The 26322-nt window shown below is 37.5% G+C and overlaps 1 protein-coding gene across 1 annotated transcript in view; it reads left to right on the forward strand.

Moving 5' to 3' along the window:
• Positions 1–24988, forward strand: part of LOC122554398 (cystathionine gamma-lyase-like) — a 44762-nt gene extending 19774 nt beyond the window's left edge. The window contains exons 6-12 of the mRNA XM_043699333.1: positions 7046–7103; positions 8621–8698; positions 12530–12682; positions 18247–18368; positions 20538–20590; positions 24261–24399; positions 24766–24988. Coding sequence (XP_043555268.1) covers positions 7046–7103; positions 8621–8698; positions 12530–12682; positions 18247–18368; positions 20538–20590; positions 24261–24399; positions 24766–24819 — 657 coding nt within the window. The 3' untranslated portion in view covers positions 24820–24988. The remainder of the gene's footprint in view (positions 1–7045; positions 7104–8620; positions 8699–12529; positions 12683–18246; positions 18369–20537; positions 20591–24260; positions 24400–24765) is intronic.
• The last annotated feature ends 1334 nt before the right edge of the window (positions 24989–26322 follow it).

A 26322-nucleotide genomic window follows, 5' to 3' on the forward strand; every position in this document is an offset into this window, starting at 1 on the left:
CATAGGCCTGACCAGTTAAGCAACTTCCTTTCCTAAAGGACATTAGTGAAGCAGATTGTTGGAAAACCTATTGACAGTGAATTCAGTTATCATTAGACTCTTGGTTCCAAATATTTGTCAAACTCAAATTTAACCATGTGACATGGCAGGATTTAAACCTGGGTCTCTGGATTAACATTCTAGTGATAATACCACTAGGCCTTTGCGTGCCCCCACCCCCACCCCCTCCACTTTGCTGTTAAATGCAATAGCAAATGATTGAACACTTAAATTCCTTTGACCCACAATCTCCCAATAATCCTTTTTTTGCTATTGGTAATCAAAGTTTATTAATCTCTTCTTTAAACCTACTCAGACTGAGGTTTCCATATCCCCTGGGATAGAAATTTCCAAAATGCACAATCTTCCAAGTTAATAAAAATTCCATTCTTAGTCCTAAATGGTGTTTTCTCCTTACTTTTAAATTGTGATATTGTTATAGATTAAACATCTTTTCATTATCTTAAATCTAAAGAACTGTGGATGCTGGAAATCAAACTAAAACAGAAATTACTCGAGAATTTCATCATGTCTGGCAGCATCTGTGGAGAAAAAGCAGAGTTAACATGTCAGTCCAGTGACCCTGGATCTGAATGGTTCTGAAGAAAGGTCACCAGACCAAAACATTAACTGTTTTATCTGTATAGATGCTGCCAAACCAGCAATTTATTTTTTCTTGTATCTACCCTGCTTATTGCTTTGTGTTTTCAGAGTTTCAATGAGATCTCTCTACTCCCAGGAAAATATTGATCTAGTTTGCCTAATCTCTAATAGGACAGTAATGCCATTCCAGCAACAATTCTGGTGAATCTCCATTGTACTCACTGACAATTTATTTCTTGAGATAAGGAAACTAAAACTACCTACTCCAGTTATGATCCGACTGAATTCCTATAAAATTGAAGATAAACTACTCATTTGATTTTATTGCAAGAGGATAAAAGTCCATGTTTGTAATAGCTTGCTGCACCTGCATGTTAGTCTTCCGTAACTTATTTACAAGGGCACCTGACTACTTTTTTTTGCGCAACCTCCACTTTCCAACCTCTCCTCCATTTAATAAATGCTTTGCTCACCTGTTTTTCCTCTCAAAGTAGTAACCTGAAATTTTCCCAGATTATATTAAAACTGCCATATTTCACCCATTTTGCTAAGTTTGTCCAAATCCTTCTGAAAATATGTCCCATCTTCCTGCAACATACATTCCTGTTTTAGATTTGAAGCATCTGCAGATTTTGAAAGCTTGCATTTGGTCTCCATGTCCAAGTCATTCCATATTGTCAACTGTTAGAGCCCAGTTATGATCTTTGCACCACCCCACTAGCTATAATTTGCATACTTGGAATTGCTCCTTACTGCTATGTTTGTGTCATTTACTAATTTGTATCTTTAAATCATCTGTCGTCTTCTGAATAAAGTCCCACCTGCCCCCAGAACTCATTGCAATTTCCAAATTCCAATGCCCTCCCTTCACACCAGTTCTCGAGGTATGTCCAATTTGAGTCATCAATCCTTCTGTTCTTGTACTTAATAGCACATGGCATTAGGAGTAACCCTCTCATTACTGCTGTTGCTCCTGCTATTAATTTCTTTCCTAACTTCCTGAATTCTTTCAAGACCTCATTCCTCTTCCTATGTGCTGTTGATACCAATATGGACAATGACTTCTAGTTGTTTTTTTTTTCCCCCGTTTTCCTGAAAGGACATCCTGCAACTAATCTGTGATGACCTTAACTGGGGAGACGATATATCATCTTGGAGTCATGACTCATGCTGCAGAGACACCTGTATGATCTCCAGGCTATGGAATCCTCTGTCACTGCCTTTCTAATCTTCCTTATTCGTACGACTAAGACACCCTCCTGTCATGGACTTGTCTCTGGATGCAAGCCCCTGCAAAACTATGCTTTCACTAGTTTTCAGAATTAAATTCCACTTAGCAAACATGGTGGACACAGGGTTCTCCTGTATGACTTGTCAGGGTTTCTTAGATTCCTGGTGGTCACTCATTTTCCACTCTGCCACTAGGTACCAATCATGACACCCTGTCTCCATATCAAATAATGGACCAAATTTTTTTTCTTGTCAGGCCTTTGGTAGAACTCTTGATTGTAATCTCACCTCTAATTTTAATTTATCCATTACCTATAGAATCTTTGTGTTCAGATCAATTATGAACATTTATTCTTTTGTAACATTCTTAATGTGCAGTCAGTTCCTCTATAATGTGATTGTTCTTGTGCAATCCCATATTATAGAAATATCATACTTTAGAAATGGTGCTTAAGTGTTGCTGATATAATTGCATTACAGCCAACATATTTTAAATGTTTGTGCTTTAGAAACAGCATCCCCAATTCCTCAATTGCATTATAATGAATTTGCATTGCGATGCATATTATAGCAGGGAGACCTGTATTGTTAATTTCTATTGCAACTTATCTTCCCTCTAACTGTGAGGAGGCGGATGGTGGAGGGCACTGAGTCAATTCTCACTTGAAAGAGAATTAAGCTTAGTGAGATATTTCTCACTACTTTCAATGTAATTCCCTCTGAAGGATCAACATAGCAAGTAACTCAAGGGGAGGTAATAGCTAGTGATGTTATCATAGACCATTAATCTGGGGATCTAGGTTCACATCCTGCCATGGCACATGATGGAATTTGAATTCAATAAAAATCTGGAATTAAGAATCTAATTGTCAGGGGAAAACCCCATTTGGTTCACTAATGTCCCTGATTCAATCATATTTATTGTCAAAAGTTTACAAGGCACCACTTATGGTGCCATCTTGGCTACAAAGATATCTCATGCAGATACTTAAGTATAGATTCTTTGGTATAAAATAAGAAAGCTTAGGAAATAAGTCCAGCTTAGGAATAAATTGGAAAAACAAAAATAAATACTACAGTTATTGTCCTTCTGCCCAGACCCATGCCCAACCTTTCCTCAAGACGACACCTGGAGCTTGCCTCTCGGCCATACTGGAGAATCACCATCTGTGTAGATTAATTTGATTATTAGAAGCTACATTGTCATTGGAATCTTGTATTTTCAGTACTGTAGATAGGCAAAACTGAGAAAATAGTTTGGAAAGCTGTTAAATTAGAGATCCTGGCATTAAGTCTGGTTTGAGTTGAAACTTTATTGCTGGAACCGCGCAGCAGGTCAGGCAGCATCCAGGGAACAGGAGATTCGACGTTTCGGGCACAGGCCCTTCCTGAAGAAGGGCCTGTGCCCGAAACGTCGAATCTCCTGTTCCCTGGATGCTGCCTGACCTGCTGCGCTGTTCCAGCAATAAAGTTTCAACTTTGATCTCCAGCATCTGCAGACCTCACTTTCTCCTCCATTAAGTCTGGTTTGAAAAGGTTTCCCATAGCTAAAAGCTAAAGAAAGCTCTTGACTCTGCTTTGTCAGGAAATAGAAATGTTGTTGTAATAAATGTAGCAGCTCAGAGGTACTTGGAAGACCGAATAATGAATATGCACAATGTCCTGCTGGTCAAGTGAACTGTGTCTGGGCAAATGGAAAGGTTACTTGGAAGAACTAAAGATAAAACAGATTCTCATGAAACTTCGTTGCGGTGGAGAGCAGCCAGACTCCGAGAAAGACCCATGAGAGAAAAAGCTTGAAAACAGGTTATAAACGCTACCAGGAGACATGTTTATTGCTCATTTATCTACTTCTTCATATGAGCAGTTATGGACTAAGCCAGACCATTCAAAACATTCTTAAGTAGGCAGCCTTAAACCGTAACTTTGCAATTTGTTTTGGTAAGTGTACAGTGAAAATTACCCAGATTAAATTAGCTAGGTTGACTAGTAGATTTTAAAACAAACAAAAATTTATTTACCACATTACACAATGAAACTCCACTTATCCAATTAGAATTAATTATACTTTTCCAACTGTACATAACAGTCCCAACACACAAACTCCCTTTGAAACCCAGTATAAATGGAACACATGCTTACAGGTTGAAGTTGAAGGGCAGAAAATAGTTTCTACATAGCTCAATGTTGAATTCCCAGTTCAAGACTGAACTAAAACTGCTCTTCTCAGCTCGAGAGCTGACCACTCCCCTCTCTTTATACAGATCATGTCTAAAGCATGACCACTGTGGCCTGAAGTCTCATATGTTTACATATAAACAAAAGGCCTCTCAAAGTCATGTTCATCTCTGTACCAAACCAGACTGATTGGAGCCCAGTCCAGTTTATTGCTCCTCTTGGAAAAAAAATCAAGGACATAGTCTCCTTGAGCCAAGGAACAGCTTTTAGAAAAGAAGGGACTAGCTTTGTGACTCAGTATAACCTGCATTCAATTATAGGCAGCTATGAGTTTATCACTGTAGTTTGCTTGATAATGGAAACTTCTTCACACTTTTATTGAGACAAAGTTGATTGTTAACAACTCGGCTGTGCTGCCATTTCTGTTCCTGTACAAAAAGGGGTATAGATCAAATGAAATCCGATAATGCTGAATGTCAATCCAAGTTGGGAGACAAATGCCACTCCCTCATCACTGATTCCATCCCTCAGACTGTTCACAACCATCGTGAAATATTTCACTCCAAGATGAGCTTCCAACCATATTTGTTCCTCCTCCTCTTCCCCTCTCTCCCCCACCGCCCCAATCAGCACAAAGATCACACATATATTTCAACTTTTGTGGCATCTTAATTCATCTGCTGAAACTCTCATCCATTCTTTTGTTAGCTCTAGACTTAACTATCATAAAGACTTCCAGTCAGCTTCCCACATTTCACCTCCATGTAATCCTGAGGGTCATTCAAAATCTGCTGCCTGCATTTTACTTGCACCCAGTACTGTTTACCCTGTGCCCACTGACACATTTTCTAACATCATTGCAGGAAGGAAATCTGCCATCTTTGCCAAGGCTAGTTGTCATGTGACTCCAATCCCGTAGCAAGATGGTTGACTCTCAACTGCCTTCTGGGCAATTAAGACCATAGACGTAGCAGAAATTAGGCCATTCAGCCCTTGGAATCTGCTCTGCCATTCAATCACGGCTTAAAAGTTTCTTGACCACATTCTCCTGCTTTCCTCCTGTAACCCTTGATACTCAAGATTCTATCTATTTCAGTCTTCAATATACTAATAACCTGGTCTCCACAGCCTTTAGTGGGAATGAATTTCATAGATTCAGCACTCTGTGGCTGAAGAAGTTTCTCCTTTTATCTCTGTTCTAAAAGGACTTCCCTTTGCATAAGGCTGTGCCCTCGAGTCCTAGTCTCTCATACCAATGGAAACATTTTCCCAACATCTACTCTGTCCAGGCCATTTTGTATTCTATGTTTCAATTTTATCTGCCCTCTCCTGCCCTCATCCTTCTAAACTCCATTAACTATAGACCCAGAGTCCTCAAATGTTCCTCAATGTTAAGCTTTTCATTCTTGGGACTATTCTTGTGAACATGCTCCAGGGCCAGTACTTCCTTTCTGAGGTATGGGGCCCAAACCTGCACCCAATACTCCAAATGTGGTCTGACTGGAGCCTGAGAAGTACATTCTTGCTTTTATATTCAAGTCCTCTCTAAATGCTATCATTGCATTTGCGTTCAGAACTACTGACTCTACCTGCGAGTTTCCCTTGAGATAATCCTGGACTAGAACTCCCAAGTCTGTCTGCACTTCAGACTTCTGAATTTTTTCCCCATTTAGGAAATAGTTTGTCTCTATTCTTCCGACCAAAATGCATGAATTCACTTTTCCACATTGTACTCCATCTGCCATTTTTGCCCACCCTCCTCATCTGTCCAAATCCTTCAGCATCCTCCCTGCCTCAATGCTACCTGTCCCTCTACCTATCTGATGATGGGCAATAAATACTGGCCCAACCAGCCATATCAATTTCCTGTGAATTTTTAAAAACTATTAATTTTTGTTTGTCCCATCTGACCAACTAATTTCATATGCAATGTTAAAATTGCTCATGTTTTAATAGTAGTACACTTTGGCTCTAAGATTTGTTTCTGATCAAAGTGCAAATGAGAGTGGCTGATTTTTCACTAAGTCAAGTGCAGCATACATTTTACTATTTAATGCTATTGGTTGCAACACTATTACAGCAGAAGTTCCATTCTTGTCTAATTTTCTACGTTTGCAGTCAGCTATTGCGATTCTTGCATGCTTCAGTTTTGGTCTATGAAGACACTGAATGATTTGTGTGTACAGTGTGTATCTGTCTGCATACATAGTAAAAATAACTACCAGCATTCAATCAGTTGGAAAATGAACTGATAATAATATTATCAGTGTGGGCTAGACACCTTGAGAAAAATCTTCAACAGATTCAAAGGGCTAAATTAATGTTAACATTGAAAGTTTGATAGTGAGATGAGGAGTGCAACTGGTAACTAACTTAAGCCAGTAAGCACTAGGATCAGAAAGATCTGTCATCATTGCTTTTTGTTGAGTTAATAGCTAATTATATTGCAGTGAAGGATTTGGTGCCCAAGGGTTAAAGTACAGAAACTAACCGGGTTTCTTATTGATTAGTCAAGTGGAAGTGCGTGACTGGCAGAATCAAGGTGGTTTGGTGCTGTAATCAAATGACCTTGCAACACTTTCTGTTCCAATTGCATTTATAAAGTACCAATGAGGTGAAGTGAGAAATTTGGGCAATGGGAGAGAAAGAAAAACAAAAGCCATTTTGATGCATTATTTTAGTGTTTGTATTTTGTTGTCAACTGTTCTCATTAGATTGAACTTGCCCATCAGTTCTGTGCAGAATTACTATCTAGAAGTTTGGAGCTTTGTGCTGCAATTTTGAGGTATTTACATTTGTGCTTAGGTGAGCATGTGACCTTAATACTCTAGTGTAATAGCTGTTTCACCAATTTACCTTCAGTCAAATGGGAGAATCCTGCTGTGATTTGGGGATTGGTTGAACTACCCATTTTAAAAAAAAAGTATTTAGTTTGATAGTTTAAGAAGAAATGTAGAGATAATGCATTTATCTCAAGAATCTTTTTCCTTTTTAGCGTCCTTTGGCTCTTGGTGCTGACATCTGTATGTACTCTGCAACAAAGTACATGAATGGTAAGAACATTCAGTGGTTAAACATAACATTATATTTGCAGTTTCAAGTTGAAGTCTGAATCTAAAAACTAATAGTTAAATTCTAATGAATTGTACCGTTTTACTATGTGATGTGTATAATGTTTATAAGCATTTGAATTGCTGGAACTCCAAGATTTTTTTCATTCTGTCCTCAAGTTCCAGACTTTAACATTATTTACGTAAGTAGCAATTTTAAAAAATCAGTTCTGCTTAAATTATCTTTTTGTACCAAACTTTTATCACTTTTAAAATTTCATTTTAAAACCACTTGAATTTTAAAATTTAGTTTAATACTTATGACAGTGCCTTATTTTAAATGTTATGTCTGTGAGCCCTGTTTTTCTGATTCTTGTCAAAAGCCAAATAGCCTCAGTTGTTTTAAAACTGCTACATATTCTTTACAACACATTTTGTAGTCATACTTTTTTCTTCAAAATTGCTTTCTCAGCTCTTTAAATCCTTTTGCGCTTCATCAGTTCACCTGAGGGCCCAAACCTTAAAGCTTACTTCGATACATATCTTGTTCCCTCAATTGCTGATCTAATTTGTTAGCCTCCATCTTAGCCCCACCTCTTCACCCCATATTGTTTGTAAACCCTTTTGTCACACATCTGTACAATTAAGAAACCCTTTTTAAATCTGTCATCTTTCCACACATCTGATTCACTCCACTTTTGTTCTTGTTTGTGAGTATCTGTTTCAATTTCATTCTCTTTCAATTTCTGTTTATAGTTATCTTTCTATGCATTCAACATCAAATCTAAGTATTCCAGTCAACACATCCATACTGCCCATTTCTTCAAGCTCTGAAATACTCTGTATCCCATTTCATCCACTTGCCAATTGTGCACTGCATCTTTCTGGTATTATAGAGTCCTTGGAAAAATTCCTGAATTCCCTTTCCAAATTCTTGTGACTTTCTCTCAATCCAATTGACTAACACAGCATCTCTCCATTTTTTCTTTTAGGATTTTTTTAAAAGAAGCTGTAGTTTATTATTTTGCTGGATGTGTTACTGGCTTGAGCAGCATTTGTTAGCCATTCCTAAATGCCATCAAGAGATGCTGGTTCCATTTTGCCTGGAACCATCACACTTAATGTGGTGGGTGTACATCCACAATGTAACTATGGAGGGGATACTAGGATTTTGACCATGATAATGAAGGAATGGTAATTATAGTTCCAAATCCAGTCAGTAACTTGGAGGTGATCGTGGTGTTCCCATGTTTTGGTGACAAGTCCAGAAGTCACATGACACCAGGTTGTAGTCCAACAGGTTTAAATTAAATCTCAAGCTTTTGGAGCGCTGCTCCTTTGTCTGGTGAAGCTCCGGCACCTCCACATCACTGACATGTAAGCATCTGGAGGTCCAAGCAGTTTAGTGTTTGTTTAATTTTTTACAAGTCTTCCTGTAAACCTGCATAATGAAATTTTTCCTCAAGTAGCTCTGTCAATGTTTGCTCAGTACCACAAAAAAAAACTTCTTAAATTTCCAGGTCACAGTGATGTAGTCATGGGATTGGCCTCAATGAATCGTGATGACCTCCATGAGAAGCTGAGATTCTTGCAAAATGGTAATAATTTACAGATATTTGAACAGTATGTTACATGGTGTGTTTACAGTTCAATGGCATCAGTGAGCTTGACTGTCACTGGTAAGGTAGAGTTAAAACCGTAATTTAGAAGTTGAAGTTTTTTTTGGGTAACTGCAAATTTGCTTGCTTTTTGAGACGAATATCATATCTGTGTAGATGTGTAATTTTTATCATTCTCTGTGCAAAATACTACTCTTTAACAAAAACTGGTTTTGGACTTACCCAGTTAACACAAGAAATTTGGCCAGGATCTAGAATGATCACCTTCAGATGAAAAAGGTGAGAATCTGGATTTTAGTACACCAGCTGAATCAAGAAAATATTTCCTTTTATCACCTATCTCTATTCTAGATGGTGAGACAGCCTTTTTGAGAATTGTTCAAGATTCTAAGGCTATGAAAATCAATATCCATGCCATTTACTCCCATGCAAATGAGGGGATATGATATAATTTTTTGGAGCTAAAAATAGAAGATAAATCTAGGTCAAAAGCTTTTCCTGAAGTGGAACATGTTCCCTTGTTCTCCATTAAATTGCTTATTTTTCATTACCATTAAAATAGCTAACACGGATGCTTGCTGGGCAAGGACTCCAACCTGAGTGTAGTTTTACAAAAGACCATTTGAAAAGCATTATCTTGTACAGGTTCTGTTCCCAGTATAAAAGTACCAAAACAATTAGAGTCATAGATGTACAGCACGAAAACAGACCCTTCAGTCCAACTTGTCCATGCCGACCAGATATCCTAAAATATAGTCCCATTTGCCAGCACTGGGCCCATATCAGTCTAAATCTTTCCTATTCATATACCTATCCAGATGCCATTTTAAATGCTGTAATTGTATTAGCCTCCACTACTTCCTCTGGCAGCTCATTCCTACACTCATCACCCTCTGCATGAAAAAGTTGCCCCGTAGGTCTCTTCTATATCTTTCCCCTCTCGCCCTAAACCTATGCCCTCTAGTTCTGGAGGGGAGGCTGTTCATAAGTAAAGGGATGTCTAGTATGTGGGAGGCTTTCAAAAATTGAGTTCAGGGACACTATATATTCCTATTAGTATGAAGGGCAGGCTGGAGGATTAAGGGATGACCAGAGATATTGAGGCTCTGCTTGAGGAAAAGGAGGTATATGTCCGATATAGACAGCTGGGATCAAATGAATCCCTGGAGGAGAATGGGGAGTAGGAGTATACTGAAGAAGGAAATCTGGAGGGCAAAAAGTACACATGAGTTAGCTTTGGCAATTAGGGTGAAGGAGAATCTCAAGAGAAACTAAAAGTATACGAAGGGCAAAAGAGTAACCAAGGAGAAAATAGGACCCCTTAAAAATCAACAAGACTGTCTATGTATGGAACCACAGGAGATCGATGAGATACTAAACAAATATTTCACCTCTGTATTTACAATGGATAAAGACATGGAAGCTAAGGAAATTGGGAAATAGTGGCTCTTGAGGAGGTGCTGGAGATCTAAAGTTGCATAAAGGTAAACAAATCCCTGGGACCCGATTGGGTATATCCCAGAATATTGTGGGAAGCTAAGGAAGAGATTGCAAAGCCCTTTGTAGAGATATCATTGACCGCTGCAAGTGAGGTGCCGGAAGTCTGGAGGGTGGCTAATGTTGTGCAATTTCTTTAAAAAAAAAGCTGCAGGAAAAGCCAGGGAACCATTGACTGAGTCTTTAGTCCAAACTGAGGAAGGGTCACAGGACCTGAAACTATTTCTCTTCAGAGATGCTGCCAGACCTGCTGAGCTTTTCCAGCAATTTTTGTTTCTGATTTACAGCATCCAAAGTTCTTCCAGTTTTTATTTTTCCTAGGGTGGGGGAGGGCATAGGTTTAAAGTGAGTGGGGAAAGATTTTAAGAGGAACCTGAGGCAACCTTTTCACACAGAGGGTGGTGCATGTATGGACCAAGCTGTCAGAGGTGATAGATGCAGGTCTAGTTGCAACATTTTGGGCAGGTGCATGAATAGGAAAAATTTTGGAGATAGGGCAAATGCAGGGAAATGGGACTAATTCAGTTTGGGAAACCTGGTTGACATGGATGAGTTGGACTGAAAGATCTGCTTCCATGCCGTATGACTTCAATGTGATGGTATTTTGGTCTGTCTTTTGGAATTCTACAATGTATCTATCCAAACCCAAACTTCCCCCATTGCATGTCACAGCAAATTAGAGTCCAAAAATATTTAGTATGTCATACTGAATTGATGTGAGGATTGATTCCATCTTGGGACCTGTTTCCTTTTGACAAGTTTTGAAAATATTTGCACATGATTGAGATGTGGAATTCAGATTAACACAGACAATGTAAACTATTGTAGTTGAGATTTACTACTTTTTAAACCAGAAAGATAAACATTTTACTAGCTAAATAAAAAAGTTCCATCTGCTGTAAGTTAACATTGTGTGTTTTAGCTTGCCTTCTCGCAATGTATCCTAACTTTATTGCATTGAGATTCCCAAAATAAGTTCCCAGAATAATTCCCAAGGTCAATGAGTTACCATTTTTGTTACATTTTGACACGGGACATTTATTTATGGGATCATCGATGGAGGCAAAGCCAGCATTTATTGCAAGTCCATGAACAAATGCCATATAATTGCCCTCCTCAGCTGCTGTTGAGCTGCCTCCTTGAACAACTGGTATAGCGATGTCCATTAGTGCTTTGGAAAGGGAGGTACAAGTCTTTAAGCCAGCAATGCTGGAAGAATGATAAGATGGTTCCAAGTCAGGATAGTATGAGACTGGGAGAACTTGTAAGTAGTAAATTCCCATGCAACTCCCATCATTCTCAAGTAGTATAAGTAGCTGGATTGGAAGAAGCTGTTGAAAGCACTTTGGTAATAACTGGGATATCGAGTGAATTCTTTGCCCCAATCCTTTGAGAACAACTAAGGAAGTGACAAGCCTGTTCAGTCAAGTGGTTGGACTGTGTTCCCAATGTAGAAAAATACTTGATATATTGTGAAGGACTATAGTGTAAAATTTGAAGGTACTATGAAATTGAGGTTTTGACTTGTACAATATAAGGAAGGCACAAATTAACACACTTGCACTGGACAGGTAAGTGGAATTTGGTATATCAATAAAGTGCAAAGTGGTTGATTTTTGATAAAGGGAATAAGAAACTAAAGTTTGGAAGGAAATTTGGGAATAAAGATGCATACATTATTAAAAGAAGTGACATTATCCACAAAATGGTTTATATATCCATAAAGAGTAACAGAGTATAAGGATTCATTTCGGAAAGGAATATAATAAAAGCATGGTGATAATACTACATTCATATAGGATCTTCATTCAAACTCAACTTGTGTACTTTGTATAGTTCTGATAGGGGATTAAGAAAAAGCTATGCATTAGGAATGTTGTAGGTGCATTTCACGTGGAATCACAGAATTCCTCAGTACAGAAGTGGGTCACTTGGCCTATCAAGTCCATACCGATCCTCCAAAGATCATCCTACCACCCCACCTTTATTGCTGTAATCTGCACTTCCCATGGCTAATCTACCTAGCTTGCACGTCACTGGACACTGGTCAATTTAGCATGGCCAATCCACCTAACCTGCACACTTTTGGTTTTCTCCCAGTCGAAAAAAAAGAGCACTAGGAAGAAACCTATGCAGACAAGGAGAGTGCACAAACTCCACATACAATCTGGGTCCCTGTGAGGCAACAGTGAACTACTGAGCCACTGTGCCAGCCTTAAATACCTATGATTCAAGTAAATATCTAAAATGCAAATGGTTTATAGAACATTATGTAGTAAGATCATATTTCAATTTTTAAAAATTGTGTTATAGCTATTGGTGCAGTTCCATCTCCATTTGACTGCTACATGTGTAATCGTGGGTTGAAAACTTTAGCCCTTCGAATGAAACAGCACTTCAAGAATGCGTTGGTTGTAGCCCAGTTTTTGGAGGTGGATCCTAGAGTAGAGAAAGTTATTTTTCCAGGTCAGTAATTTAAATATGATTTCTATTATAAATGAAGTAAACAGACTTAGTGGCAGTAGTTATTCTTGCACTGTCTTTGTAATGTAATAGCTATCTCATTGCTGTCCATAGTTTGATCAATTTAACAACTTGGTCAGATGGGATTTATTTCTTGGATGCTTTGTTCCTTTAAAATTTACAGCACTGAGAGCTTCTGTGCACATCTCATTCATTCCAATATGTAATGTAGCCTTACACTTAATACAGTATGGCCAACATTTTCATAATTGTTGAATGTATTGCCATTGCTGTGAATTGCTGTAGTGCTGGAGCTGTGTACTTTTTTCAAGTATACTATATTTCTTCAGACTTATTAGTGAAATTGATAAATCAATTTCAAATTTTAAATTAATGTTGGAAGATGTTGGGGACGTGGCACAAGTTCCAGAAGATGGATCAAGTTTTTTGGTTAAACTGTTTGCGCAATTGTGTTTCTGTTTAAAAGTAAGCTTTCCTGCACCTGTAAACCTTGTGGTTTTGACCACATTTCATTAAGTAAATAACATTTTTTGTTCTCCTTCAGTGTCAACCCTTCTGAGATGTTGAGTCATGCCAAGACACCGTTCCATGAGCACTAGATGCCATGACAGTACCCCTCCTGCAGGAATTTTTAGCTGGAGCATGTGGCATCATATTTTTCAATGAGAAAATTGCAAATAAACTCCTGTTGATCTTTGTCTAACAGCTACTTGGATTTGCATTCCCAGTAGAAATTGCCAGGTAGCAGTTGGAAGCAATCCAAAGTTGTAATTGAGACTTTTTTTTCCTGTCTCTCGAGGTGCAGACACAAGAAATGGGCGGCACGGTGGCACAGTGGTTAGCACTGCTGCCTCACAGCGCCAGAGACCCGGGTTCAGTTCCCACCTCAGGCGACTGACTGTGTGGAGTTTGCACATTCTCCCCGTGTCTGCGTGGGTTTCCTCCGGGTGCTCCGGTTTCCTCCCACAGTCCAAAGATGTGCACATCAGGTGAATTGGCCATGCTAAATTGTCCGTAGTGTTAGGTAAGGGGTAAATGTAGGGGTATGGGTGGGTTGCGCTTCGGCGGGTCGGTGTGGACTTGTTGGGCCGAAGGGCCTGTTTCCACACTGTAAAGTAATCTAATCTAATCTAATCTAATCTAAAACAAAGCTTCGGTAAAATGGTAACTTGCTCATCTTACAGCTTAGTTCAATGCTGGACAATGCAGTAGATAACAACAGTATCTGTGGAGAGAAAACAGTTTTACATCCAGTGACCCTTAATCAGAACTGATATTAGCTAGGAGTGGCCTAAAGGACATGGAAGGTGGTATTCAGGCTTTCAAATGGAACTTGATATTGAGTCCCAAAGACTGCAGGGTTCCCAATTGGAAGATGCAGTGCCGTTCCTAAGCTTCCACTAATTAGTCTACCTTCATTAGAATAATTTTGTTTTAATAATGAACAATTATTGGTTTAATAAATTGATATTTTGTTTTAAACTTGATGCAGACAAGGTATTTAGTTGGCCACTTTGAAAACTGGGAAGATTATTTTGCAACTTATGGAGCAATGGAACTAGAATAACAGTCTAGCTTTCATCATAACATAATTTAAATTGTCATCTTCTTCGATCCTTTCCTGTTTCCTATCGTAGGATTTGAGAGATATGTGTCCGTGTAGCCATGATTACAGTATTAATTGTTGTTCACAAGAATTCTCCAAATGTAATCTAGTAGCAGAGTAGAAATCTCAATGAGGCTACAAAGTTGGAGTGCTAAAAACTCCAGTACTAAACATTACGGCATGTTTGTAAAGGTATGAATATCCAAGAGCCTTTTTTTGTTTTTTGCATTTTTAAAAATCTATTGAGCCCCATATACACACTTCCTTCATCTTGCCCCAGCCACACACTCTCCTACCAGCTTCTGTGATTTGGTTCTGGCTGAAACCTAGTTCTTGGCCTTGCGTAAGTGGCTACTTCCATGAGGTCCTGACTAAGTATTTGTGGCTTACACTGACACACACTGGTAATTAAAATTAAATCTGAAGTGAGCTTCTTCTGAGATCCATGCATGCAGCAAGGATCACTAGGATAATAAATTTATGAAGCCAGATTCCCTTCTACTTCTACTCTGGCATAAGGACAACTGTAACATTACTCCTGAAATTAAAGTTTTGGTAATTCTAGAGAATGTGATTTACACTTTAAATCTTCCCAGTCTGAAGAACTTAGTACTGCATTGGATAATGTATTTACCCTCTGAGACAAACGTTTACCTCGGTAGGAGATTGAATTGTGTTTAATGTTTGATTTAATATACTGCTTTGTTTGGCACATTTACAGAATTTAAGGTAGTTAAACATGGTTTTCAAGTTTTACAACTTGATTTGCAGTTTGTGTAATCAAATATATTTGCAAAGTGCTGTTGTATCTGGGATTATATTTGAGTTTCTGGTATTTTTTGATAACCTACTCATGGCTGTGGTTTGTTTCTCAAGTGGCTCTGCTTTCAAATGAGTGATGTCTGGACTACATATTTATTGATTAGTAAAGCATTTAGGTATAAAAGGGACATTTGTTTGCATCTTCTACCCTCTTCTAGTTTTTAAAGAGTTGTCTTAATCTTATACAATGATTTCAACAAAGATATGTGATTGGGAATGTAAACTAGGTGCATTTCTTCCATTTCCAGGAAGACAGTGGCCATTTTAAACAAGTTTTATTTATTTAAAAAATAGATTGAAGAATTATTGTGAATTAGCTATTGATTTTGGCAGTTCAGTGAATGAAAAGAATCCCAACTGGTAAGAGTCAAACAAAAGCGGATGGAGTTGAAACTGTGAAAATTATGCTTTTTGGGTTTTTCCATACACTGGTGTATGGAGAAGGTGCAGAATGCACATTTGACCTGTGTACTCAGTTTGTGATAATGGTTACAAAACGTGAGGTTGATTTTTAGCATGCTATAAATTCTGTAGTTTTTATTATTGAGACTTCAGTTGCAGAAGTAAATATTCAAACTTGGTACATGTTCCAAAGGTTATGGTGATATGTATTGTGAAATATCAGTGGCAAGCGATTGTGTGTGCAGATTTTGTCTTTTAGTTTACAATAATCTGTTCTTGATAAATTCAAAGCATTTTTATTATAGAAAATCTTCCAACACAAGCTACTTCTAGTTTAAGATTTGATTATTTCATCTGAGGTCTGGAAGAACACTTGTCTGATTTCTTGTCCCTTACCACAAATTTCTGTGGAATGATAAAACTTAATTTACCCCTTCCAGTTCAGCCTCTGCATTGGTCTGATTACACTAAGTTCTTTCTACCACAGGGTGGTGGAGGAATCCTAAATATTGAACACTTCAACATTTTATGAAGCATCCCTATTATAATTTCCTAAGGTGCTTTATAAGCAACATTTGACACTGCTAAATATTCAGATGGAGCACAAAAAAGGTTACCCAAACAATTGAAATTTAAAGTTTTTTTTTGAGGAAGAAAGAGCGAGAATATCCGGTTTAGACTGAAATTCAAAGCTTGGGGGCACAGTAGCTTATGGATAGCTACTTAGGGAAAAATTTAGAAAGTCTGGAGTTTGAGGTGAGTCTGCTTGGCCAATCAAAAGCAATGCCAAAGAAAGAAAAACTACAGATCATCTGCCTGTATTCCTGTGATGTAGAAACAAGTTGAAGGAGCTTCCTTCCCATGATTTTCATCTCATCTGTTGCTGCCCTTGAAATGCAGGTCTGCTTTCCTTGTCTACTTTAGAGTCAAGTTGCAACATGTTTCTCAGATTCTTCAACAGTTAGGTGAAGCCAGATGACGTTCTAGTCGTGGAAATAGAGGGTCTTGGTACAGATATGTAAGTTTATCTCTGGATCAAGCATGATACCAAGGTTGCAAACATACCTGCTTGATCTCAAATTTGCTAGGAGAAAGTGAGGTCTGCAGATGCTGGAGATCAAAGTTGAAACTTTATTGCTGGAACAGCACAGCAGGTCAGGCAGCATCCAGGGAACAGGAGATTCGACGTTTCGGGCCCAGGCCCTTCTTCAGGCCTTTCCTGAAGAAGGGCCTGGGCCCGAAACGTCGACTCTCCTGTTCCCTGGATGCTGCCTGACTTGCTGTGCTGTTCCAGCAATAAAGTTTCAACTCAAATTTGCTAGGGCAAGGAATGGAATTTGGAGCAGAGATTAAAGTAAATGTCAGTCTTCAGAGTATTTAATAATTAATTGGAGGAGTATTCTGTTACTATTGGTAAGCAATGTGATAATTTAGCAGCAGTAGTCAAGAAAGGCAATGGTGATACAGATTTGGGTGTCTTTAGGATGTGAGAAATGAAACCTGCACAAACCATGTGGCCTCTCAAGCTTGCTTTATCATTCTGTAATAATGTCTGATCATCTGCCCAAGTCCATTTTCTTGCCTGCTGCCTTTTTGTCCTTCTGAGGAAGGTCACTGGATGTGAAATGTTAATGCTGATTTCTCTCCCCAGATGCTGCCAGTAATGCTGGGCTTTTCTAGCAACTTCTGATTTTGTTTCTGATTTATGGCATCTGCAGTTTTTTCAGTTCATAAAACAGTGGACATGTATTGGAGGAGAAAGGCTGTTGATAGGTCTCAAAGGATCAGGAGATACTTCAGAAATCTTCAATTTCCTTATTTTGTCTTTTTAGTGTTGCTGATTTTTGTGACTACTGACAGGAAGGATATTTACATTTGTCACATTGACATAAGAGGTTTTAGTAACTTCCCCAAGAACTGTTTCAGAACAATGACAGAGGTGCAGAAATTTGGAAGGAAGGATTCACTGAGTTCCAGGAAAGATGATTGCGGGTTTAGGAGGGGGCAACCTTAGAGGTTAGAGGTGGAGTAGAATTTTGTCAGCACTTCTGAAGAAAAGTGGAGTCAAGGATTAATTTTGAGAAGTGTAATGACTGCAGATTTAAAGGAGAGGTGTACAATACCTGAAGAGTGCGTTAAATTATGAACTGGGAAGGGAATTTGTGCAGTTGGCTATTTAGTGTGAATAGGATCAAGGGATCAATAGGAGGGGCTCTGAATGTGAAATCAAAGAGAACATAACTGGGATTGGAGACTGCAGAGAGAAAGTTGAGTTTAGGATGAAGGAGAGTTAATGTTTTCAGGCAGGACCCTTCAGGATATCCACCAAATCTTTTTGAAGTCAGTAAACCTGAAGTGGAAATGACAGCCATAACTGTAAAACCACTATTGTTAAACATGCCATATTTGTATTGTACTTGTAAGCTGCAACACTGGAATATAAGCTTTTAAAGAAGAGGAACAGGAGAAGGCCATTCAGCCCCTAATCTGTTCTACCATTTGAAAGGATTATCTTACCCAACATTCCTCTGTCTGCTTGTCTGCTCTTTCCTCAAACCTTTGCTTGAATGTGGAGAACTTCATAGCAACCCATTCCCAGACCATATTTGGTTCTGATATGGTTTTGAACTAAATTGAAGTAGGAAAGTGTCTCTACCTGATTCTTAATGGGTTGTGTTCCTTTACACTTTTTATTACTTTTACGTGTGCTTTTCAGGTCTCCCTTCTCATCCACAATACAATCTGACGAAGCAGCAGTGCACTGGAAGTTCGGGTATGATAACTTTTGTAATTAAAGGAGATTTGGAAAATGCCACAACGTTTCTTAAAAACTTAAAAGTGAGTACTTCTGAAATTCCTCCTACTTCTTTAAAGTTGACTGTGTTAATGTTTAGTGAAAGCACTTCTGAAATTAATGAGCTTTGTGTTCACTTCTGATGCTCCATAGTATTGCTGAGTCAAATTAAATGAGATGTTTGACTGTCTTAAGAGGTGAATTTTTCTTTCTTGTGAGGAGAAATAACAAAGCTATTATTGCATTTGAATAATCTAAGTGACTTTGTTTCAAGAGGCAGTTGGTTTTTATAGTGGGCACTACAGGTGGCCCCAAAATTACCCCCTCACGACATACATAAATGTGGAATTTTCAGCAATTAACAACAGAATTATAGAAATGCTCAGGCAACTTCAAGCCAGCGTTATAGGTCTGGGAGGAATAATCGGGCATCACTGCTACATAGACTGTACCAAAAGTATAAATATTTCATTTAATGATCCAAATGGTCAATTTATTTCTCTTCTCTTACTGTTATCCCAAACAAAAGACATTTTCATTAGGTTTCTTCAATAAATTTTATTTTATTAAGAACAACTTTCATTTTTAGACAAATGACAAAGCAACTGTTCATCCACTAAGCTACTATGCAGTCGTAAACTATATCCCCCTTACTCCTTGCACACATTCATTTCACTCTCAGGATAAGACCAATTCTTGCAGAGGGATTATGAGAGGGGAAAAATCACCCTTGTGGATCAAAAATGCAAACTAAAAAGTTAAGGTTGTTGGAGCCATTCCATTAATTTACAGTATGTAGAAGAAAGAGCCTTTCTGAAGAAGGGCTCATGCCCGAAACGTCGATTCTCCTGCTCCTTGGATGCTGCCTGATCTGCTGCGCTTTTCCAGCAACACATTTTCAGCATTTACAGTATGTAGCCTGGTGATTGTGTAGAAAACCAGGAGTGATTTATGAACATGTCCCAACTCCCTGACTGAAGGGCAGTCACCTCCCGATTCATTATTTAAATAAAATTCACTGAAGATGATAGGAAGCAGCTAGGAAGAAGCCCTCACAGTTCTGGGTGTCAGATAAGACTATTTGCATGGGCTGAAATCACCAGATGGTCACTTGTGTAACTGATGTAGTTAAGCTTATGAAATTATATGTATTCTGTAAATGTAGTGTCCATGCAATAGGTACCTTATTAGTATTTATCCACAGAATGGTAGGACTGACAGAATATATATTATTTATATTTCATTTATCATTTGTCAGCAATCAGTGTTTCTGATGTAAAATATCTTTTGAGCTTGATGGGCTGAATGGTGGCCTCTATAACTATTCTGATTCTGAAATAGAGGCAAGAAAAAAATTGGAGGGGACGGAAACATTTTTAAAAAATCATTGATATGGAAGGTAGGAAAACTTGAATGTCTAAAGGGATGAAAGTGGGACAGCTAAAACAGATGATAGATCTGTAAGATCAATGAATGGAATAGCTGAATCATTATCAGCATGTCTGAGAAGTGGGACTAATTTAAAATTCTTATTGAGACTGGGAGACTGTAAACTGCCTAATTGAAAGATGAGGTGCTGTTCCCCTGAAGGGTGTTAGAAGTGATTTGCAAAGGGACTCCAGTTGTGGCGGGACCAATTGCTTTTGAATGTTCAAAAGTAAGTGGAAGATTAGGTTTGGTAGTGGCAGCACACTGGAGATACTAGAAATGTAGTGGAGGCTGGTGGGGTGGATGGCTCGATCTCCTTATTATACTGAGAGGAGTCGGAGCAGAAATTTTGAAAATTGAATGGACACTGCAAAAAGCCCTTTGCCCCACAATAGCAAGGAATATTCAGTAGCTGTTATACCTATTTTTGCTTTAGTTGAATTATTTTTTGTTCAATACTAAAAGCAATGCCTTTTTGTTACTGCTCACTTGGCTGAGATTACTAAAAGTAGTTCAGACTGTCTTGGACCTTTTGGGCCTGTATGGTTTAGTACTGCACTTGTGGAGAACGTTTTGCCTCTTTGGAAAAATATGGTGTGAACTGAAGATTTAAATTATGTATCTCTGATTGATAGTGAAAAAATTCTCAACTCATTATTTACACAACTAGAATTTGAGAAACAGTTTTTTTTGCAGGAGGGGAGAACGTATATGCGCTGAAACTTGTGTGGGTTGTATAGAATAAACTTTCTTTTTTAATGCTTTACCTTTTTTTCTTTTTTCAGCTGTTTGTCCTTGCTGAGAGTTTGGGAGGATATGAAAGTCTAGCGGAGCATCCGTAAGAAATTTTTTTTTTAAAAAGAATAGATGTATCAATCACTATTTCAGTTTTAGTTGTAGAAGCTTAGTGACATGTATTTAAAGGATAGGTTGTTTGAATGAGAGAACTTTTGAAGGTGATACATGAAAAAAGTTTCAGCGTATGTGATGTAAATATAGAGCCATGGAATCCTAGAGATATACAGCACGGAAACAGACCCTTCAGTCCAACTCGTCCATGCCAACCAGATATCCTAATTTAATCTAGTCCCGTTTGCCAGCACTTGGCCCATCTCCCTCTAAACTCTTCTTATTCATATACCCATCCAGATGCCTTAAGATGCAAAACTGGTTAACATACAGTTTGTGATATGAAAATATAAATATTTACCCCCCAATCCAAAACAACATCTACACCATGTAAAAATGAAACTAAATTATTTCTGTAGTGATTCAGTTTTGTAGAAGAAAACCATTTTGGCCAAAATGTTTAACTCTTGATTAGAAACAAATAATATCTTGGAGTGTTTAGCTGGTTGGCTATCTGATGTTCTGACACACCCGCGTCACTAGATTTTGGACCTTGGAAGACAGGGTCTTGTTCAGGAAGCACACAATTTCAAAGTTTTTTGGACATTGTTTAAGAGGGCAATCAAATTTTGTTCTGAAGTTGTATCAAGAATGTTTCAGAAAGACAGGCTGGGCAACTATTTGCTGAACAGGCTTTATTCCAACTGACATCCAAATCAATATCCAGACAAGATTACCATAGAACTCAGGCAGGTGATTTCAAAGAAGTTAATCCAAAAAAATAGGCCAAGGTCATGTGATTTCCTAGAAGTTTTTTTAAACTGTTCCGGTGTGTCCTTTGACCGTTTTAAGAAAAAGCAGATATTCACCAAACTTGAAATTAATCAATTTATCTGCAATCATTCAAACTGTAAGTACTTAGTATGAAGTCTTCATAATGTAATCTTTTTGAAAAATGCTTGAAAATATTTGCTGTCTTTGCACACAATGCAGGAAGAAAATACTTTGTTTTTAGTTGGAAATTTTCCAAACGCATTTTTTGCCTTTTTAATTCCTCTGAAACAGTTTCTTTAAGTACATTGTACCATTTGTTTTTTTAATGTAATTTAATCCTAATTAGTGGTTGCTTGAAAGCTCTACAGTTAGCTTAAATTAATCAATTCTCACTAATGGATAATTCAAAATTAGAGGAGCAGTAAAACCAAGTTAATAACAAATTATGTAGTTATGAAGTTGTACTGTTTGCAAAAATATTTTTGATTTTACAGGAAGTGGCTTTGCATCTTTATTTCTTAACCATGAAAATGATCAAAAACATTCAACTTGATTCCTTCAGCTATTTATACTTGACTCTCTTTTCGGTGGATTTTCATCATTTTAATTTGTAGACATTGAAAGTTGGCTCTAATTTTATGAAAGCTCATGATTATCTATAACTTGCATATTTTTTTGTTAATGCTTTCAATACTTTCCAATTGTACTTTCTTTGTCAATCATTTTGGTTGAATTGTTTTTACTACTCCCTTTTGAGTTTCGAAGATTTATGGTTATTGATTAAATGTTCTTTCAGTACATGATTTTATGTCTACCTCAATTTCAATGAACCTAAAGCATTCTTTTGCTACTTTAAAATTGGTTTTCATTCTGGGATTAAAATTTTTAATACTTGTCATATCCTACAAACAGTTCAACAGCTCAACCTTCTGTTTCTTTAAACCAACTACATTTTGATCTTTCTCCCTTTTTCAAAATGAGTATACTAAATGCTTAATTGTGTATCTTGGAATTTTTTTCAACTTTAATTCCTTTAACAATTAATGCTATTTTACTTACCAAAAAAATTTTTTTTAAGTAATTACAAAATGATTGTTGCTAAAAATAAACACAAAAGGTGTAAATTTCAAAGTTGGGTATTTATTTGTTCCAATCAAAGTATTTCATTTATCCATGAGATTTTATATATATTGCAGTTTTTAATGCTACAAATACCAGTTAGACTAACTCAGCTATTTCCAATATCGAATTCTTACTATACCTGCTTCCTGATGTGATAATACAGTACACCAAATATTTTTACTGTGGCAGCTAACCATTTACTTACAGATAGTGGCTTGAATCTTGCTCAAACTCCAGCATTCTCAAAACACAGGACTTTTTTAAATAAAAAAAATTTCACTTGAGTAACATTTTAAAAATTAACAAATGGACAATTTTTGAGTGCTGCGTTGGTGTGGTATAGCACTCAACTAATTATCCACTTCACTGCTTGTGTGCCAGTCTATTTCTGAGTGAGCCTTGACCTCAGCAAACCTGACTTGATCCAAAGATTGTGTAGTCCTTTAATCCCAGCGTTCTCAATCTTGAGACAAAATACCTGTATTTAAGTCAACAGTTTTGAGGTAGTACATTAAAATATTTGCATGTAATGTATTGTACCCTTCTAGGCATTTAATTTTCATTTATTTAGCTTTAGATTAAATTTAAGTAGCTGATTATTGATATTTTACAACACTTTATAAATTTAAGGAACTTGTATTATCACCACCCCAAATATCTCTTAGCAGTTTGCAAGTAACTTTGACTGTAGTCATTATTTTGCAACAACATAAACCACACTTTATAAATTAGTAAGTCTGTACCAGCTAACCTGCAACTCTACTGCATGAAATTAATTAATACAAGTCTTTCTTCTGATACAAGTTAATTTTCTATCTAAATTCTGTATGTAAATCATTCCTATTTAAAAAATATTGCTGCAGTTGTATTTGTGGAAATTCTTGTTGTGGCTTTCCTTTATTTAAGGACAGATGAGAGGCAACTTTTCCATTATTGTTTTGCCACCAGGCACTCCTGCATCAAATGTAGCATGATTAGATTGAGGGGAAAAAGTAATGTTCTCTTTATATTCTGGCCCAGACGTGTCTCTGCCCATATTACATTAAAACAAATTTATATCAGAATCACTGTTCATTTTCCACATAATCTATTTTATTTTTCTCTGAGCAAAGTATTAATACCAAGTTAGAGGCCCTTTCAAAACTCTGCACCTATCAACAAGAGGTGGTGTTGAAACTGCCCAGACATTTATTTAGTAATATAGAAACCTGCTCCTTTTTTTTTTAAAATAAAACTTTATTTATTTAGGTTGCACAAACTAGCAAACGTACCAATACTATTTTCTTTATATGAATTTATATAAAAGGACAGAAAAAGACCACTGAAACACTTCTGTGTACAACAAAAAGTACACGGCACAGTGGCCCAGTGGTTAGCAGTGCTGCTTCATAGCACCAGGAATTCACATTTGATTCCAGCCTCCGGCAACTGTGCAAACTCCACACAGACATTCTCCCCATGTCTGCATGGGTTTCCTCCAGGTGCTCTGGTTTCCTCCCCATAGTCCAAAGATGTGTGGGTTAGGTGAGTTGGCCATGATCAATTGCTCAGTGTCCAGGGATGTGTAGGTTAGGTGCATTAGTCAGGGATAATGTAGAGTAATAGAGTAGGGGAATTGATCTGGACAGGATACTCTTTCAAGGATTGGTGTGGATTTGTTGGGCCAAAAGGCCTGTTTTCGCACTGTGTAGGAGTTCTGTGAGGGATTCTATTAAGTGCGACAGTAATAAGCTCTGTTCTTTGTTTTTTTTTGTTGTTTTTAGAGCAATTATGACGCATGCTTCTGTCCCGAAGGAGGAACGAGATGTATTGGGAATAAGTGACACCCTAATCAGATTATCTGTTGGCTTGGAAGATGTAGCAGACATTATTGAGGATCTACATCAAGCATTAAAAGCTGCAGTAAGAAATTTAATTTTAAAGGGGATAACCAAGTTATTGATTGTGGGATATGATTAATGATCACTGTAACAAAGCAACCTGAGTAAAAGTATGAAATAACACCTTGGTGATGGTGATAACTGCCCTTGGCATCCATTTTCAAGGTGGTTCTGCCATTATATGCAAGATGAACATGTACTCATGCTAATAATCAGCATTTTGGATACAATATAAATATTCATTTGGAACCCCCTCCATTGCCAAGCCATCACTAGGCTCCAGGTTTGTTTTTCCTAAATCTTTCTCACAGTTGAGAGAAAGAATTGAAGTAATGTTACTAAGTTTGGAAAACAAGAATATCCTTCTTTATCTTTTTTTTGTCTACAGCATCCAAATGTGGTGATACCTACTGAGCAAATCAACAGATTCCTTTGCAATTAATCTTCGTGTTCCATTTGGAGAAAATGCATTTTGTGGATGAGGAAAGACCTCAAAAGAAGATTTGATTGATTAAAACATTTTGTATCAGTTAGGAAGTTTGAAGCTCTGTTTAATTACAGCCTTTTAAAATGTTTTGACCTGTAATAAAATATCACTTGTGACATTGCAATTGCTGGTCCTAATATGTATGTAAATTGCTAAGTATCAGGTAAATGCCTTTTTTGTAATTTTATTTTTAATATGGCTTTGTGAAAGGTTGAACTCCTTTTACTAAAATTTAATGTTTTTACTTCCTTGAATTATTCTGTGGAATGCTGGTGGGAGGGGAAGTTGAGAAATGATTTTTATAATGTATTTGAGAGATAAAAAGGACTATCGTCATGAACTTAAATTCTGGAAATATTGAGCAAGTCAGGTTGTTTGTTTTTACAAACATCATGTTAATGTTTTAGATTTAATGGCCTTTCATCAGAACTGGAAATTTTTAGAAATGTAACCAGTTTTAATCAATTGGGAAGGAAAGAAGAAAGGGAGATCTGTGACAGTGGGAGGCAGCAGAGGCAATGGTGCAGGTAAAGTGACATTATCAGAAGATTTGGCTCCCTTCTATGCAATAACATTCAGCCCATTATACCTGTGCAGCCAATCTCCTGTCTTTCTCTATCTTCCTGCACCATTTCTATACAAATAATCATCTAAGGCTCTCTTGACTACCTGCATTTAACCTGCCTCCGCCACATTTTCAGAGAATGCATTATTCTTTATTACTCACTGATATACATTTTCATTTCCTCACTTCACTCTTGCTTCATTTGCACATTATTTTAAATATATACCATCTCATTTTATTCTTTTACAAGTGGGAACAGCTTCTCCCAATCTACTGGGTCCAGCCTGTTCACCATTTTGAAAACCTCTACCAAATCACCTCTCTGCCTCCTCTCCAAAGAGAACAATCCCAACCTTTGCAAAGTATCCTCTATTCCTGAAACCATTCATGTAATTTGTTGTTTCAGTCTCTCCAGTGCATTCACATCTTTCCTACAATGTCATCTCCACCCCTGCATCTGTACACAATACTCCAGCAGAAATCTAACAAGTGTCTTGTACAATTTCAGCATCACCTTCTTGCTCTTGTATTCCATTCCCTAATTCATAAAGTCAAGAACCCCATGCTTAATTAACTGCATTCTCCACCTGTCCTGCCATCTTCAATGATTTGTGCATATGGTCACAACAGGTCCCTCTGTTCCTGCACTCCCTATTTTATATTGTCTTTCAATGTTTTGCCAACCAAAGTGTGTCATCTCCCATTTCTCTGCACTGAACTTGTCCATTTGAAGTTCTATGCTGTCCTCCTCACAGTCTACAATTCTTCCAAGTTCAGCATCTATAAATTTTGAAATTATTCCCTGCACACCAAGATCCAGATTAATACATATTGGGGCTAGCAAGAGTCCCAATACCAACCCCAAGGGAACTGCACTGCAAACCTTCCTCCAA

The sequence above is a fragment of the Chiloscyllium plagiosum genome, chromosome 11, assembly GCF_004010195.1.
Source record: "Chiloscyllium plagiosum isolate BGI_BamShark_2017 chromosome 11, ASM401019v2, whole genome shotgun sequence".
NCBI classification, from domain to species: Eukaryota; Metazoa; Chordata; class Chondrichthyes; order Orectolobiformes; family Hemiscylliidae; genus Chiloscyllium; species Chiloscyllium plagiosum.